This window comes from Pelophylax lessonae, assembly GCF_965119305.1.
Source record: "Pelophylax lessonae genome assembly, chromosome: 1".
In the NCBI taxonomy this organism is placed as follows: Eukaryota; Metazoa; Chordata; class Amphibia; order Anura; family Ranidae; genus Pelophylax; species Pelophylax lessonae.
The window spans coordinates 186955785-186971001 of NC_138768.1; the positions used below are offsets into that span (position 1 = coordinate 186955785).

The 15217-nt window shown below is 42.6% G+C and overlaps 1 protein-coding gene across 1 annotated transcript in view; it reads left to right on the forward strand.

Annotated features, from left to right (window-relative positions):
- Positions 1 to 9050: 9050 nt before the first annotated feature.
- COMMD10 (COMM domain containing 10) overlaps positions 9051 to 15217 on the forward strand; it is a 659501-nt gene continuing 653334 nt past the window's right edge. The window contains exons 1-2 of the mRNA XM_082243016.1: positions 9051 to 9174; positions 10448 to 10538. Of these exons, the coding sequence (XP_082099142.1) occupies positions 9143 to 9174; positions 10448 to 10538 (123 nt within the window). The 5' untranslated portion in view covers positions 9051 to 9142. The remainder of the gene's footprint in view (positions 9175 to 10447; positions 10539 to 15217) is intronic.

Here is a 15217-nt window from a genome sequence, read left to right on the forward strand (position 1 = left end):
AGAAGAACTGGCTGTCCACTCTGTAAAGTGTACGTAGGTTCACTTAAAATAATACATCAAGTGAAGCTTTGTTCAAAATTAATACCCAATCATGTGCATGAGAAATAAAAAAACAAACAAGACGTAGTGTTCTTGCACATGATTGGATGACTGAGATGAACACAGCTTCACCCCATTTAATAAGCTAACTAAACATTTACTAAGTGAACATGCTCTATTCCTTTTGCAATCAACCCCAATGTCATGACAACTAAAAAGTTGAATTTAACACTTCTTAGATTCATACTCTTTCTTTTAACACTCACCATTAGCATCACTGTTGAATCCAGTCTCTTTGCCCTCCCCCACATGCTTAGGCCTCATGAAGATGGCCAAATGTCAATGTCCATGCACATTAGATTTATTATTTTAAAGTGGTATTTTGGGTCATTAAAAGATGCTCCAAGTCTGTGTTCAGAGATCAGCATACTAGCCTAATTTTTGTATGTACGCATGAAAACGTGTGTAAACGTGCACATACAGTATATGCATAAATTCATTTCAGTGGCTAAAACAAAAGAATGCTCTAGCCAAAGAGCTATGCCTTTTAACACCATCTAAGATTTTTAACACCATCTACGCCCTTTTAACACCATCTGTGCATAAACGCAAGTCTGTACGTACATGCCAAGGCTAACATATTTTAATGCTAGGTTCTTCTGCAAGCTCCTGGTCACTACATTGTCCCTGTTCTGAAGCTCCGAAGGGACACACTAGGGACACAGTTGCCAAGAAGGGGGGGCACTTTGGGCTGTAATAAAGACCGGATATCCACCAAACCTTGAAGTGGGCAATGCTGAATATTTGGGCTGTGCCTCTCTGCAAAAGGGCATAGACTGGATTCAGCGAAGGCCCTAATAGTGAATATTTTACAAAGCAATGTTTAATTATTATTTTAAATTGTAATGACAGTGCCTCTTTAATTACAACAGAACTTACCTCTCCTTGTGTGTAAAAGAAGAGTTGTTGTGTCAGTTAGTGTTATGTTTGAGAAGAGTTTTATATTATGTATGTTTTTTACATTTGCGCTCATTTGAAATTTTCTATAAAACAATGTTTATTTTTTTATACACAGTATAATTTATATTTCCATTTGTGTTCATAAGTAATTTATAGGATGAAGGACAGAAATATTTTGAAAACAATAACTTATGTTATCTAGGTGTAAATTTGTAAATAAAAATTTGTTGTTAGTTTTTTTGACTTTTTGGATATTTTGTGTTTTCTTTAAAAGCTATTATGTACAAACTTTACTGTCATTTTGCTGTAAAATAACGAAAATAATAATGCCTACTATTGGCATTCAGTGTCCGTTCACACTACCGCGGCACGACTTCGGGGGCGACCTGTGAAGTCGCGTGCACCGCGACTTCGGCACGACTTGCACTGACTTCACATAATTGAAGTCAATGCAAGACGCTCCGATGTCGCCCCAAAGTAGTACAGGAACTATTTTCTAAGTCGGAGCAACTTGAGTCACTCCTATTAGAATGGTTCCTGAAGCACTGAATGGACCGCGACTTAAAGTATATTCTCATTTACACAGCATACCTAAAAATATATATATAAGATGTTTTCTTTGGAGTAGACCCCTGAGCAAACAGCAAGTTACTCTGAACAATTTCAAACTGAGTCTGTGTCTAGCAAAGTAGAGGAAGACTGGGGTTGATTTACTAAAACTGGAGAGTGCAAAATCTGGTGCAGCTGTGTATGGTAGCCAATTGGCTTCTAAAGGCCCGTACACACGATAAGAAAATCTGTAGGGAAAATTCGTCCAACAACCGATCTGCCGATTTTCGGATTGTTAGTATGGTGCTTTCGACAGCCGACTCCGTCTTTTCGGCTGACAAAATCCTGATGTTCAGGCTATATAATTTTTGTCGTCCGTCAAAACAACGTCTGATTTTAGTCTCATTAGTACTGATTTAGACGGAAAAAAATCTTAAGAGCAAGACTAGGCATGCTCAGAGACGAAAGAACACATACAAAGCAATCCAACACATGACATCACTTCTGAAGTAGAATTCTGTCGTACGGGAAAATTTGTATGAAAATAACCTCTTCACTTTCCACATCAGACTAGCATGCCACAAAAAACGGACGACAGATTGTTCCATAATCTGATCGTGTGTACGATAATCTTATCGTGTGTGTACGAGGCTTAACTTCAGATTGTTCAAATAAGCTTTGACAAAAAAAATAATGGAAGCTCATTGGTTTCAATGCAGAGCTACACCAGATTTTGCACTCTCCAGTATTAGTAAATCAACCCCAGTGTTTCCCCTTATAAACATAAAATATAGAAGGTCAGCGTCTATATCTCAAACCCTCTAGTTTACAACTGATAGAGAGATCTGCCAGAACAGAACAGACATTGATAATTGTGGTAAACATTAAAAGGAGTTTTCAGAAAAAGTGTAAATAAGTAAAATGAAAGCAACCATTTTTATTTATTTTTTATTATTTTATGTAAATGAATACATATAACATATATAACGTAGGTGCTGTTCCAGTTTAGCTACAAATGGGGAAATACACTTTAAGTTTTGGACACAGCCAATGAAGTTAAACCCCCCAATCTACATAATTGTTTCTGATCAGTAACTGAAGACATAGTAAAGCTACTGAATCCGCCAGGCAGGTAACATTTAGAGCTCCCTCGTGTGGCAAAGATGCCGTAAAAACATGCGACCATCGGCATTTTGACCACCCCATGACCAGGTCCTTCCACGTTTACCAATCCACAATTTAACTTATTGTCATATCAGGTTTGGTAACCTAGACAAACACTCGGTTGTGGTAACCTGTGATTGTGACACAGTAGTGTAATGCAAAACCCCCCTTGCGGCCAAAAAAAGAATGTGATTCACTAGGTGGCAGTATTGCCTTCTGCCTGTAAACCAGCTCTAAAACACCCGTGAAAGGTGATCCAGCATTAATTCGTTTTCAGAGGTGTATATACAACAGTGTAAGCATTTGTTACCCTAAAGAAAAAAACAAACAAACAAAAAAAACAGATACTGTTTCCTTCAAGCATGTTATACAGCACAGTGCTGGTGCTGTGCCATTTGGCACCCCGTATCATCTAGAAAACCTGGCTGATCCCACCAGTTTCTACCCTCCCCCCTGTAAACTGACCACGGTGTATCATGGCTGCTGAACTCTGACACCGTGGTCAGTGTACGTGCCTCCATCATCCGCAGCTCTCCTCTCTGTCTCCTGTGTCCTCCTCCCCCCTCCCCTCCCTGCCTGTCTGCTGTGTCAGCGCCCGCCCCTCCATTACTGCTGCTCTCATATTTATTATAAAATAATCCCATCCACTCTGTAATATAACATTAAGTGCTCCTGTGCCAGTTGTATAGAAAAAATATGCCGATCTGTACCTATATCAGAGTGGCTCCCAACGATCACGTGACCGCTCGTCTCTCTCTCCTCTCTTCCCTTCCTCCCCGGCTGATGTTAGCTGCAGTGCTCCGCCCCGTCCACTGGAGCTGTCAGCCGGGCAGAGAAGAGAGCCAGAGGATCAGCTGATCTCTGGGAGCCGCTCTGATATAGGTACAAATCGGCATATTTTCTTCTATAAAACTGGCACAGGAGCACTTAGTGTTATATTACAGAGTGGATTCAATTATTTTATAGTAGTGGCTTAACAACCACTTTAATTTTGGCATTGAATTTTGATTTAGTTTTAGTTATAGTCTTTTGACTAAAATGCCATTTTAGTTTTAGTCCCAGTTTAGTCATCTGCAATTGTTTTAGTTTTAGCTGTATTTTAGTTGACTAAAATCTCCAGTACATTTTAGTCAAATAAAATACTTTTAGTCTACTAAAATCGAATGTGTTTAGACACATTGTATTGCATTTAAAAATTTCTATTGAATTTCCAAACTTATTATATACTCCTGGAGTAAAAAAAATATTATGTTATTATTTATGGTATTAAGGTTTTAACCAACCCACAGATAAAGATATAGCCACTCTGGACGGTCTTAGAAGGCCTGTAATGCTGCATAGTCTTCTGGGCTGTGGTCTGAGGAGACCTTTAATGCTCTGGACATGGACAGTCTGAAGAGGGGGCATTGCACACAGTGCTCTGGACGGTGGTCTGAGGAAGCTTGTATTGCACACAGTGCTCTGGATAGGGGCTGAGGAGGCCTGTAATGCTGCACAGTTCCCTGGATGGTGGCTGTAATGCTACACAGTGCTCTGGACGGTGGTCTGAGGAGGCCTGTAATGCTGCACAGTGCTCTGGATGGTAGTCTGAGGAGAGGCCTGTAATGCACAGTGCTCTGGGATAGAGGCCTTTAACCACTTAAGCCCCAGAAGATTTTACCCCCTTCCTGACCAGGCCCTATTTTGCGATTCGGCACTGCATGACTTTAATGGACAATTGCGCGATCATGCGACGCTGTACCCAAATTAAATTGTCGTCCTTTTTTTCCCACAAACAGAGCTTTCTTTTGGTGGTATTTGATCACCTGTGCGATTTTTACTTTTTGCGCTATAAACAAAAAAAGAGCGTAAATTTTGAAAAAATAACAATATTTTTTACATTTTTTATATGAAATTCCCCCCCCAAAAAATGTAAAAATCTAAATTTTTTAACATTTTTGGCCAATTTGTTTTCTGCTATATATGTTTAGTAAAAAAAATCTCAATAAGCGTATTTTGATTGGTTTGCGCAAAAGTTATTGCGTTTGCTGACTAAGGGAAAGATTTCTCTAATTTTTGGTGTTTTTTTTTTTTTAACGAGTAATGGCTGCGATCTGCGACTTTTTTTGCGGGACTGCGACATTGCGGCGGACAGATCGGACCCTTGACTAACATTTTTGACACTTTTGGGGTTACCAGTGACATTACTACAGTAATCAGTGCTATAAATATGCACTGTTACTGTAAAAATGACACTGGCAGGGAAGGGGTTAACTTTATTGGTGATCAAGGGGTTAAGTGTGTCCCTAGGGGCGTGATTCTAACTGTAAAGGGGTGTGGCTAGTGGTGTAACAACAGAGACATACGATCCTACATAGCAGGACCGTATGATCCCTGTTCTCACACAGGGGAGTATGACAGGCGGCTGTGTTTACATTAGCCGCCTGCCTTTCTCCCTCACCACGGGGAGATCGCGAGTGACCGGCAGACATCGGGTCCGCCGGTCACACGCGCGGACTTCTTAGGGAACGAGATGGGGCGGGAGCGCGCCTCCGGCGGCGCGCGCTCGCCCCCTAAAGGCTCACAGGCTAGTGACGTAGTCCTGCGACGGTCGGCAAGCGGTTAATGTTGCACAGTGCTGGATCTGGTTGGTGGTCTCAGGTCTGAGGGATGGCCTATAATGCACAGTGCTCTGGATGCCAGTGGTCAGAGGAGGCCTGTAATGCACACACAACCTGATCGCCCTAGATGTTTAACCCCTTCCTAGCCAGTGTCATTAGTACAGTGACAGTGCATTTTTTTTTAGCACTGATCACTGTGTTATGTTCACTGTTTCCCGCAAAGTGTCAAAAGTGTCAGTTAGTTTCCGATTGGTCACCACAATATCACTGTCCCACTGTAAGTGATTCATTCAAAGAAAAGGTGAGGATTTTTTTTTTTTTTTTTAAAGAATAAGGCCTCATGCACACTGGACTGTAGCTGAAGAATGTTTTTTTCAGCATTTTTTTAGCTGTAGCGTTTTTTTTTAAGCTTTTTTTTTAACTAAACTGTACTCCCATAAAATCTTATGGCTCAAAAACTTAGACAAAACACTAAATAACCAAGTTTTTCAGCTTTTATCAGTGTTAGAATGTTTTTACAGCTGAAAAACTCCTCTTAAAACACACTAGTTCTGTTTTTTTTTCCAGCCAAAAGCTGCTGATAACAGGAGAGGCTTAGGTTTTGATCCAGGGTTGTAGGTGGATCCCAACTTCATTGTTGTGGTTTTACCCCAGCCTGGACCGGCTCTGTGACTTTAGCCCGCTGTCAGCTGAAAACAGATCACAGGAGTGCAGAACGCACTGCACTCTGTGATCCACAGGAGAAGTACAGCCAAACAAGCTTTGGCTGTACTTCTTACCTCCCAAGTTTCTGAGCTAGGAATGAGGGACACTCAGGGCTTTTTTATAAGCGGGAACATGGGGGAACGCAGTTCTGGCACCTCCAGCACTAAATGCATGTAATGGCAAGGGGTTCTGGGGTGTGCTGCAAGGTCTACTGATTGAGGTCTATTGTTGCTGCAGGTGGGTCTTATGTTGCTGTGGGGTCAGTTGTTGCTAGGAGGAATCTACTGTTGAGGAGGGGTAGGGGTCTGGCCGTGCGGATATTTGTTGTTGCTGCCTGGGGTCTATTGTTGCTGGGGGCATATTGTTGCAAGCAGTCCATTGTTGCTGGGGGGATGTATTGTTGATGGGGGGTCTATTGTTACCAGCTGCTGGAGATCTATTTTACTGCTTTTCTTGTTACCTTTGTCAAATTCCATACAAATTAGCTATCACCACAAATGTTTGTATTCTCTAAAAGGGGCGGTATTGAAAGGTGGGTAGGGGTTGGAACCAAGGGACGGTGCTCGGAGATGGATAGGGGGCGGAGACAAGCGGTGACTGAAAGGGGGAGTTCCTGCACCTACTCTCTAAAAAAAAAGTCCTGGGGACACCTATTAGCAAAAGTATGTAGATACAAGATACACCCCCCTGCCACGCCCCCTTAAAGGAGAATTATAAAAAAAAAAAAATGATTGGTTAAACCCACAAGTGCTTTTTTTTTTTTTAACCACTACTATTCCTTTATATTGGCTTTTGGAATTTACAAATGCAGCAATTTAGAAACTGGATGAAAGGTTTAGCACTGGGAATCACTTTTTGATAAATACTGTATTTTATATACAACTATATAGATCAGACCAGAATAAGGGACAAATGAGGACAAATGTCCAAATGACAAATGTTTCTATGACTATCCTGTTGGGGAGAGAGAGAGAGAGAGAGAGAGAGAGAGAATCTCATTAATGCGGGCACAGGCAGTAATAAAACGTGACAGGGGTTCTAATCTCTCACCACTAAAAAAAAAAGTTTTGCACAGAGCAGCCTGGATCCTCCTCCTCTGTGGTGCCCTGGTGTCGCTTCTGGCTTCTCCTCTTCATTGGGTGCCCCCGCGGAGACCTGCTTTCCATGGGGGCACCCATGCAGGCACGCTTCTTATTCCTGCTGCTGCGTCCATTGACACAGACAGTGGGACTCGGCCCCGCCCCCCGCTCTTGTCTCACTGGAGTTAATTGACAGCAGCGGGAGCCAATGGCTATCAATCTATCCAATGAGGACCCAAGACAGCGGCTGGAGCTGCTGGGCTCGTGCTCGTCACTGGAATGTTCGGGTTCATGTAAGAATAACGGGGGGGGGGGGGGGGGTGTCTGGGGTAGGGTTGCCACCTCATCCCTTTAAACCAAGACACATTAATTACACAGGTTCTGTGGCTGATTAAGGTGGTAATTAAGCTCACTTTGTGCCTTATCAGCATTTTATCAGCCTCAGAACCTGTGTAATTAACCACTTCTGGACCGGAAGGATTTGCCCCCATAATGACCAGGCCATTTTTTGCGATTCGGCACTGTGATACTTTAACGGACAATTGCGCGGTCGTGCAATGCTGTACCCAAATAAAATTGATGCCCCTTTTTCCCACTAATAGAGCTTTCTTTTGGTGTTATTTGATTTACTGTGCGATTTTTATTTTTTGCGCTATAAACAAAAAAGGAGCGACAATTCTGAAAAAAAAAAAACAATAATTTTCACATTCTTCTATATAACATTCCCCCCCCCCCCCAAAAAAAAAAATGTAAAAATCAAAATGTTTTAACATTTTAGGCCAATTTGATTTCTGTTACATGTTTTTGGTAAAAAAAAAAAATCGCAATAAGCGTATTTTGATTGGTTATCGCGTCTACAAACTACGGGAAAGATGTATGTCATTTTTATTGTTTTTTTTTTTTTTTTACTAGTAATGGCGGTGATCTGCGATTTTTTTTTGTGGGCAGACAGACCGGATCCCTAACTGACATTTTTGACACTTTTGAGGGGGATTACTACAGTAATCAGTGATAAAAATATGCATTGTTACTGTACTAATGACACTGGCAGGGAAGTGGTTAACACAGTGTGTGATCAAGGGGTTAAATGTGTACCTAGGGGCGTGATTCTAACTGTATGGGGGTTGAGCTTGTGAAATGACCATAGAGACCTGTGGTCCCATGTAGAAGGATCACAGGGGCTCTATGATCATTCCAGAGAGAAGAACAGTCGGCTGTGTTTCCAACAGCTGTCCGTTCTGTCTCAGCGGGGAACGATCGCGGGTGTCAGGCAGCAATCGGAGCCGCCTGCCCTGTGCATCGGCTTTCCCACTGCCAAGTGAGGGCGGCCTAGCTGCAGACGCGCGACCGACGTAGGGCTACGTCGGGGTTCGCGCAGGAGGGGCTGCCTGCCCCAGTAAAGCTGCGGTGGGCAGACTGGAAGTAGTTAATATGTGTCCTGGATTAAAGGGATGAGGTGGCAATCCTAGTCGGGGGGGGGGGGGAAGCTGCAAACAAGAAGGTGTATGTATGCATTAAGGTGAAAAACCTTGAGACGTTACAACTCCTTTAAGGGGGGGTAAAAATGTGAATTCACTGTCTGGTTTTACCATCCCTTACTGAGGTGACCTGTGATTGTATTCATAGGCACAGTGTGGACTATGAGGCGCACTGCTGTCTTCTATCAGTACTTCTAGTGAACACTGCCACCTAGTGACCACACACAATACTGCACCGTACTAGTCTCACAGTATAGAGCACGACCACCGCAGCTGGACATTGTTCCGCCCTCCTACCACAGCAGTAATAATAGCCGGGCACAGCTCTTTGGAGGCGAAATAGATGTAATGAAGTGGACAGGAGAAATAGAGTATGTTTAGTATACACAATAACCGAACACAACCACCCAGCACACTTCGCCTTTTGAATCATTCGGGATACCGTAGCAGTATAGGAAGAAGCCGGTCAGCTGACGAGCTGTGAGGCAGTCACGTGATTTGCACTGAGAGTTGAACACTCAGCGGCGCGGAGCGGGTTTAGAGGGCGTCTTGGCGCGTGCTGGTCACCATGGCAACGGCGATAGTGAAGGAGAGTGCCAGGTAGTGTGAGTGTGTGAGTGACAGCTGTCACCGCCGGGGTGGGGGTGTCCTAGAGATGATCCTATGTGGTGCAGCTCTGTCCTCATACATTATCATGGGAGATTCTCCCCCCCCAACATGTGTGACAAATGACAAACCAAGACGTGGTTCACGCATATGTGATGGCAGACATTGCATGTGAATCGGAGCACACTCTGCACATCACATGCGATGCCTGTGCGGTGTGAATACAGCTATACAGATTGTATGGCTGAATTCGCATTGCGTTTGGACCGAAGTCGCACAGGACCCTTTTTTTGGTCCGCACCAGAATCAGAATGCGATCCGCTTCATGTCCGAACTGACCGTTATTACTGCGATATGCAAACGAATCTGGAGGTGTCATTAACTTTGTATTAACACCCCCAGCGATTCGCATATGGCAGTGTGAACCGCCTGCAAGTTGAGTGCAATGTGGCAACCTGCAGTGGATTCGCAGGGTTCCTGCATCGCATATGTGTGAACCGGCAGTGAAGGCTCTTAACTCCTCTACGTTTTAACAATCCGTGCCAGTTCACATTGGTGCGATGCGGGAAACCCTTGCAATCCACTACGGGTTCCCGTATCACACTTGACTTGCAGGCAGTTCACACTGCCATATGCGAATCGCTGGGGATGTCAATACAGAGTTAACGACACACCCAGATCAGTCCGCATATTGCAGTGTGAACTGTCAGTTCTGTCAGAAATCGGATCGCATAGGTGTGAATGCCCATGCGATCCAATTCCGGTGCAGACCAATAAAAGGGCCCTGTGCAACATTGGTCCGAATGCAATACAAACAATATATATTCTTTTTTTGCCAATCCAAAAGCAGAAGATAGCTGGTGTGATTGAAGGCTACTTAGGTGCCAACATCCCAGAAATAGTCTATCCAACACATTGTATCATGTGTGCATGGGACTTTCCTTGCACCAAATTAAATTCAAAAACAGAAAAAAAAAAATGAGATATATATATATATATATATATATATATATATATATATATGTAGCATTCCAGGAGTCCACTTCTTCCTCTAGGGCTTCTGGGATGGATTCCGATTGATCAAAGTGGTCACGTGTCAGTGTTGTCCAATCAGTGTGACGGTGAAACAGGTGCACCTTTTATTAAATATTTATTGTTAAATCAAAGAATGTATATAATATATTGTCTGATATAAAATATTGGTTTAAAATGTTTACCCAAAACCATTCTAGTATCTGTTTAAGATTTGCCTCTCTATCTTTCCTAGCATTAAGCAAGCAGTCTCGGTTATTAATGAAATGGATGAAGCCAAATTTCCCAGACTCCTTTCTCGCATTCTTCAAAAACTACATCTCAAAGTAAGTAAAGCTGGATACACACTATCCAAATTTAGTGGTTAGATTTCCTTCAGATTTACCTTTTCTATGTAGTGCAAGGGCCTGCCAGATTGCATACAAATTGAAAGTGTTTAGGTTTGACCTCATATTATATGGTTTTGGTAAGTCTAAGGGAAAAAGTCTTCAGAAAATCTTATAGTGTGTATGGCCCATAAGACTGAAAGGGATCTCACAATATGCGGATATCCTCCTGTTTATATTATCTGTTACCTAGATTAGGACACTAGGAGGGAGGTCTACTAAAAGTAACCCAGTCTCTGGTGCAGCTGTGCATAGTAACAAATCAGCTTCTAACTTCAGCTTGCTCAATTAAGCCCTCATTTACACTGAACATGGCTTTGTAATCGTGCAAGTTCATCTGATCTCGCACGATTTAAAAGCCACATTTTAGTCCGACTTCGGGGGTGTCATTAATGACCTCTGTGCAGCTTCAGCACAGATGTCTATTGAAACCGCCCCCAAATTCGCAAAAAGTAGTGCAGGAACAACTTTTTGGTAATCGGTACAGCACCGCAAAGTCTGTGTCGCACCGATTGGGACTCTCCCATTGCTGGCAGTAGGCTGCGAATTGACCTTTCAAATCGCATGTCAAACCATGCCGATGTGAATGGGGGCTAAAACCTGGAAGTTTATTGGTTACTATGCACAGCTGCACCAGAGTCTGTGTGCACCAGTTTTAGTAAACCCCCCCCCCCCCCATAGTGTGCTACACATGCCCAAATAAAAATTCTTCAAACACACTGTGCATGTGTAGTAGTTCCAGCCCTTCTGCGCTGCCGCCAGTTCCTAGGCCTCATGCACACTAGACATTTTTGGCTTCAGACGTTTTTTTCTGCAGCCAGTAAACTCCCCAGCATGTTATCCTATGTATCCATGCACACATAGGCTGTTATCGGCAGTTTTTGGCAGGGGTGTTTTCTGGCTGGAAAAAAAAAAAAAACCCTCAGAACTAGTGGGTTTGAGAGGAGTTATTCAGTTTAAAAATGCTCTAACGCTGATAAAAGTTTAAAAACGCTGAAAAAATGTGGCTATTCCGCGTTTATCAGTGTTTATGAGCCATAAGCTTTTGTGGGGGTAAAGTTTTGATAAAAAAAGCTAAAAAACGCTACAGCTGAAAAACGAAACTGCAAAAATGCTGAAAAACTCCTTCTACAGCTACAGCTTTCTACTGGCGTCTTGGTAACATCCAGGGTGCATGAGGCCTTAAGCTAAAGCCGGTGTAACGTTAAAAAACCCTACCTCGTGAAAATTCCCTGCCCTCGTCACTTCCTGTGCACCTACGTCATGGAACAACTGAGCAGCTTCACACTGCGCATGCTCAAAACTCCGGAGGGTAGGGAATTTTCACGGGGTAGTGTTTTTTTTTTAACGTTACACCGCATCAGCTGTTGCCGCGGGTACATTAAATCATCTCCGCTCCAACCCCTCTGACTTCCCTGATCTTGGCTCCAAAATGTAAAAGCGACGGCGGGTCTATGAAAATATAATCACTGAGATCTTGGCTCCGTGATTATATTTTCATAGACCCGCCGCTGCTTTTACATTTTGGAGCCGAGATCAGGGAAGTCAGAGGGGTTGGAGCGGAGATGATTTAATGTGGCAGCGGAGATGATTTAATGTGGCAGCGGAGATGATTTAATGTACCCGCGGCAACAGCTGATGCGGTGTAACGTTAAAAAACATTACCCCGTGAAAATTCCCTACCCTCCGGAGCTGTGAGCATGCGCAGTGGTAAGCTGCTCAGCTCTTCAATGACATACGTGCACAGGAAGTGACGAGGGCAGGGAATTTTCACGGGTAGGGTTTTTTCACGGAGCACCGGGAGTTGTTGTGTACATACTGCAGATCTAGCAGCTTCTGCTGTCTCACTTATCAACATCATTCAGGCTACGTTCACATGTCAGCGTATCGATCGCGGGCAAAATCACCGCGATTCTGCCCACGATCCGGAAATCATTGCAAATTGCGGGACGCCTGTGCGTTGCCCGTGATTTGCAATAGCACCCCAAACGCTGTGCGAAAAAAATTGCGGGACGCACGACGCCCAAAAAAGGTACAAGAGCTTCTTTGGGCGTCATGCGTCCCGCAATTTTTTTTGCGCGATGTTACCACGATTCGGCAGGCGCAAATCGCGGCAACATCGCACAGCGTTTGGGGTGCTATTGCAAATCGCGGGACGCCTGTGCTTTCCGGATCGCGGGCAGAATAAGATCGATCGATAAGCTGACATGTGAATGAAGCCTTAGAGAAATACAAGTCAACATTGTTACTTTTGTATCTACTTTGTTTCATTTATATGCAGATCACAGAGATGTGCTTCCATCTCTAAATGATGTCAAATACAGTAGCAATTTTATTTTTTTTTATATTTATATATAATGCTTGTATCTATTTATTTATTCTCTTAACAACCCTTTCCTTACCCTGATCAGTGTTAACTCCTTCTTCTCTCTTGTTTTTATTAAATCTAGTAACCATTAATATTTAAACTTTTTTTTTAACTCTTGTTTTATTCCTTTTTTTTTTTTTTTAGTGTCACATTAAACAAATGCAACATTTTTATTTGTGAATAACTTTGCAATGCTTTGTACCAGAAATATAATTCATTTTAGACAGGACAAATTAAATAATATTTTTTTTTTTTTTTAAACTAAAGTGTGCTTTTTATTTTTTAGTTTCTTTACTTTTTTGTCTAAGAATTATGTGGGGAAAAAAAAACTAAATTTTTGCAAGACAAAATCAAGAAAAGAAAGCCTTGCTTGTTCTGAAAAAACAAAATAACTTTGAGGCGACCTGTGATCCGACTGTCCCATATACTTCAATGGGAGTCGCCTCCTTATCTTAATTGACATGACTTGTTATCAGACTTTCCAGGAAGAAGAAAGAGATTAGCCAGGCATTCCCCACAGACAAAGTTGCCTGTCTCTTCAAAGTAGTGCACAAGTCTCTTCCAAGTCTCTTCCAAGTCTCTTCAAGTCACGGGGCGACTTTCTGGTAGTGGTAGTGTGAACCAGCTCTTATTACTTTTGTCTTTGTAAGTTATTGCTGAATAAACAAGTCTATTCTAGCTGAAATGTAAAAATTCCCCTGGTCCATATATTATGTCCAGGCAAAAAATTTAAGCAGGTAATTAATTGTGTATGCTATTTAGGAAACACTACAGCTGTGTAAAAGTAAGAACCGATTCAATTTACATTGACTGCTTCCGGACTGCCCCGCGTACATGTAGAGGCAGGGCGGCCCTTCGGCGCTAAATCACGTACCTGTACATCATTTACATTTCTGGGTGCCACCAGCGACCTGCTCCTACTGTGATTAGACACAATGGGAGCCAATTAGCGGGTCCGGCGGACCCAATGTTCGCCGGGACCCGGCAATCATTCCCGAGAGAGGCAGAATGGCGGTCTGCCTATATAAACAAGGCAGATCACCGTTGTGTGAAAGGGGAAGATGGAGATCCTGTCTTTTTGCTAAGAAGGAACATGCATCTCTGTCTTCCCCGAGTCAAAGCACCCCCCACACAGTTAGCAAGCACTTCCAGGGAACATATTTAACCCTTTGATCATCCCTGATGTTAATCTCTTCCCTGTCAGTGTCATTAATACAGTGCATATTTTTTAGCACTGATCACTGTATTAGTGTCACTGGTCCCCAACAAAAGTGTCACTTAGTTTCCTATTTGTCTACTACAATGTCGCACTCCCGCTATAAGTCGCTGATCGCTGCCATTACTAGTAAGAAAATAAAATAAAAATCCATAAAAATATCCCATAGTTTGTAGACGCTATAACTTTTGTGCAAACCAATCAATATACACTTATTGGGTTTTATTTCTTTACCAAAAACATATAGCAGAATACATATTGGTCTAAATTGATGAAGAAATTCAATTTTTTATTTTTTTTTTATTGTATATGTTTTATAGCAGAAAGTAAAATATATATATATATATTTTTTTTCAAAATTGTCGGTTTATTTTTGTTTATAGCGCAAAAATTAAAAACCACAGAGGTGATCAAATACAACCAAAAGAAAAAAGGACATCAATTTTATTTGTGTACAGAGTCGCATGGTGGTGCAATTGTCAGTTTAAGTATTGACACCTGTTCCTTTGACGACTAAGAGGGAAATTCCCTAAATTTGTAAATCTTTTGTCTCACTTTTTGTTGTGTCTTTGGGATGGGAAGTAAAGTCAAATCCCGTCAGTTGAACATAGAAAAAAATATATAGGCAGAGGTCTCTACCCTATCCAAATGTTTAAAAGAAAATTGGCTGTGCATAAACTTTTATGTTCGTAGTATACTGCACCAAGATTTTACATGTGGAGTTGGTGGGTCGGTTTCCTTAAAGTGTAACTATGGCTCAAATAAAAAATGGCGGGGGGCGTGCTCGGAAGTGATCATGTGAGCAGGCTCTGTGGGACTCTCGGCCGCGGCGTACACCTCTCCCCGCCTGAGTCATCAGGGACGCCGAAACCAGAACAGATCCGAGGAACAGCTGCCTCCATAGTGAGAGCCTACGAGACGAGTAGAGGAGGGTGGAAGTGGTAAGGCACGAGACAAGAGAAGAGAGACGGTCGGGTCTAACCGCCTACAGTGCATGACGGAGGAAAATGCTCTCCGCCCCGCCGCTACTGACCC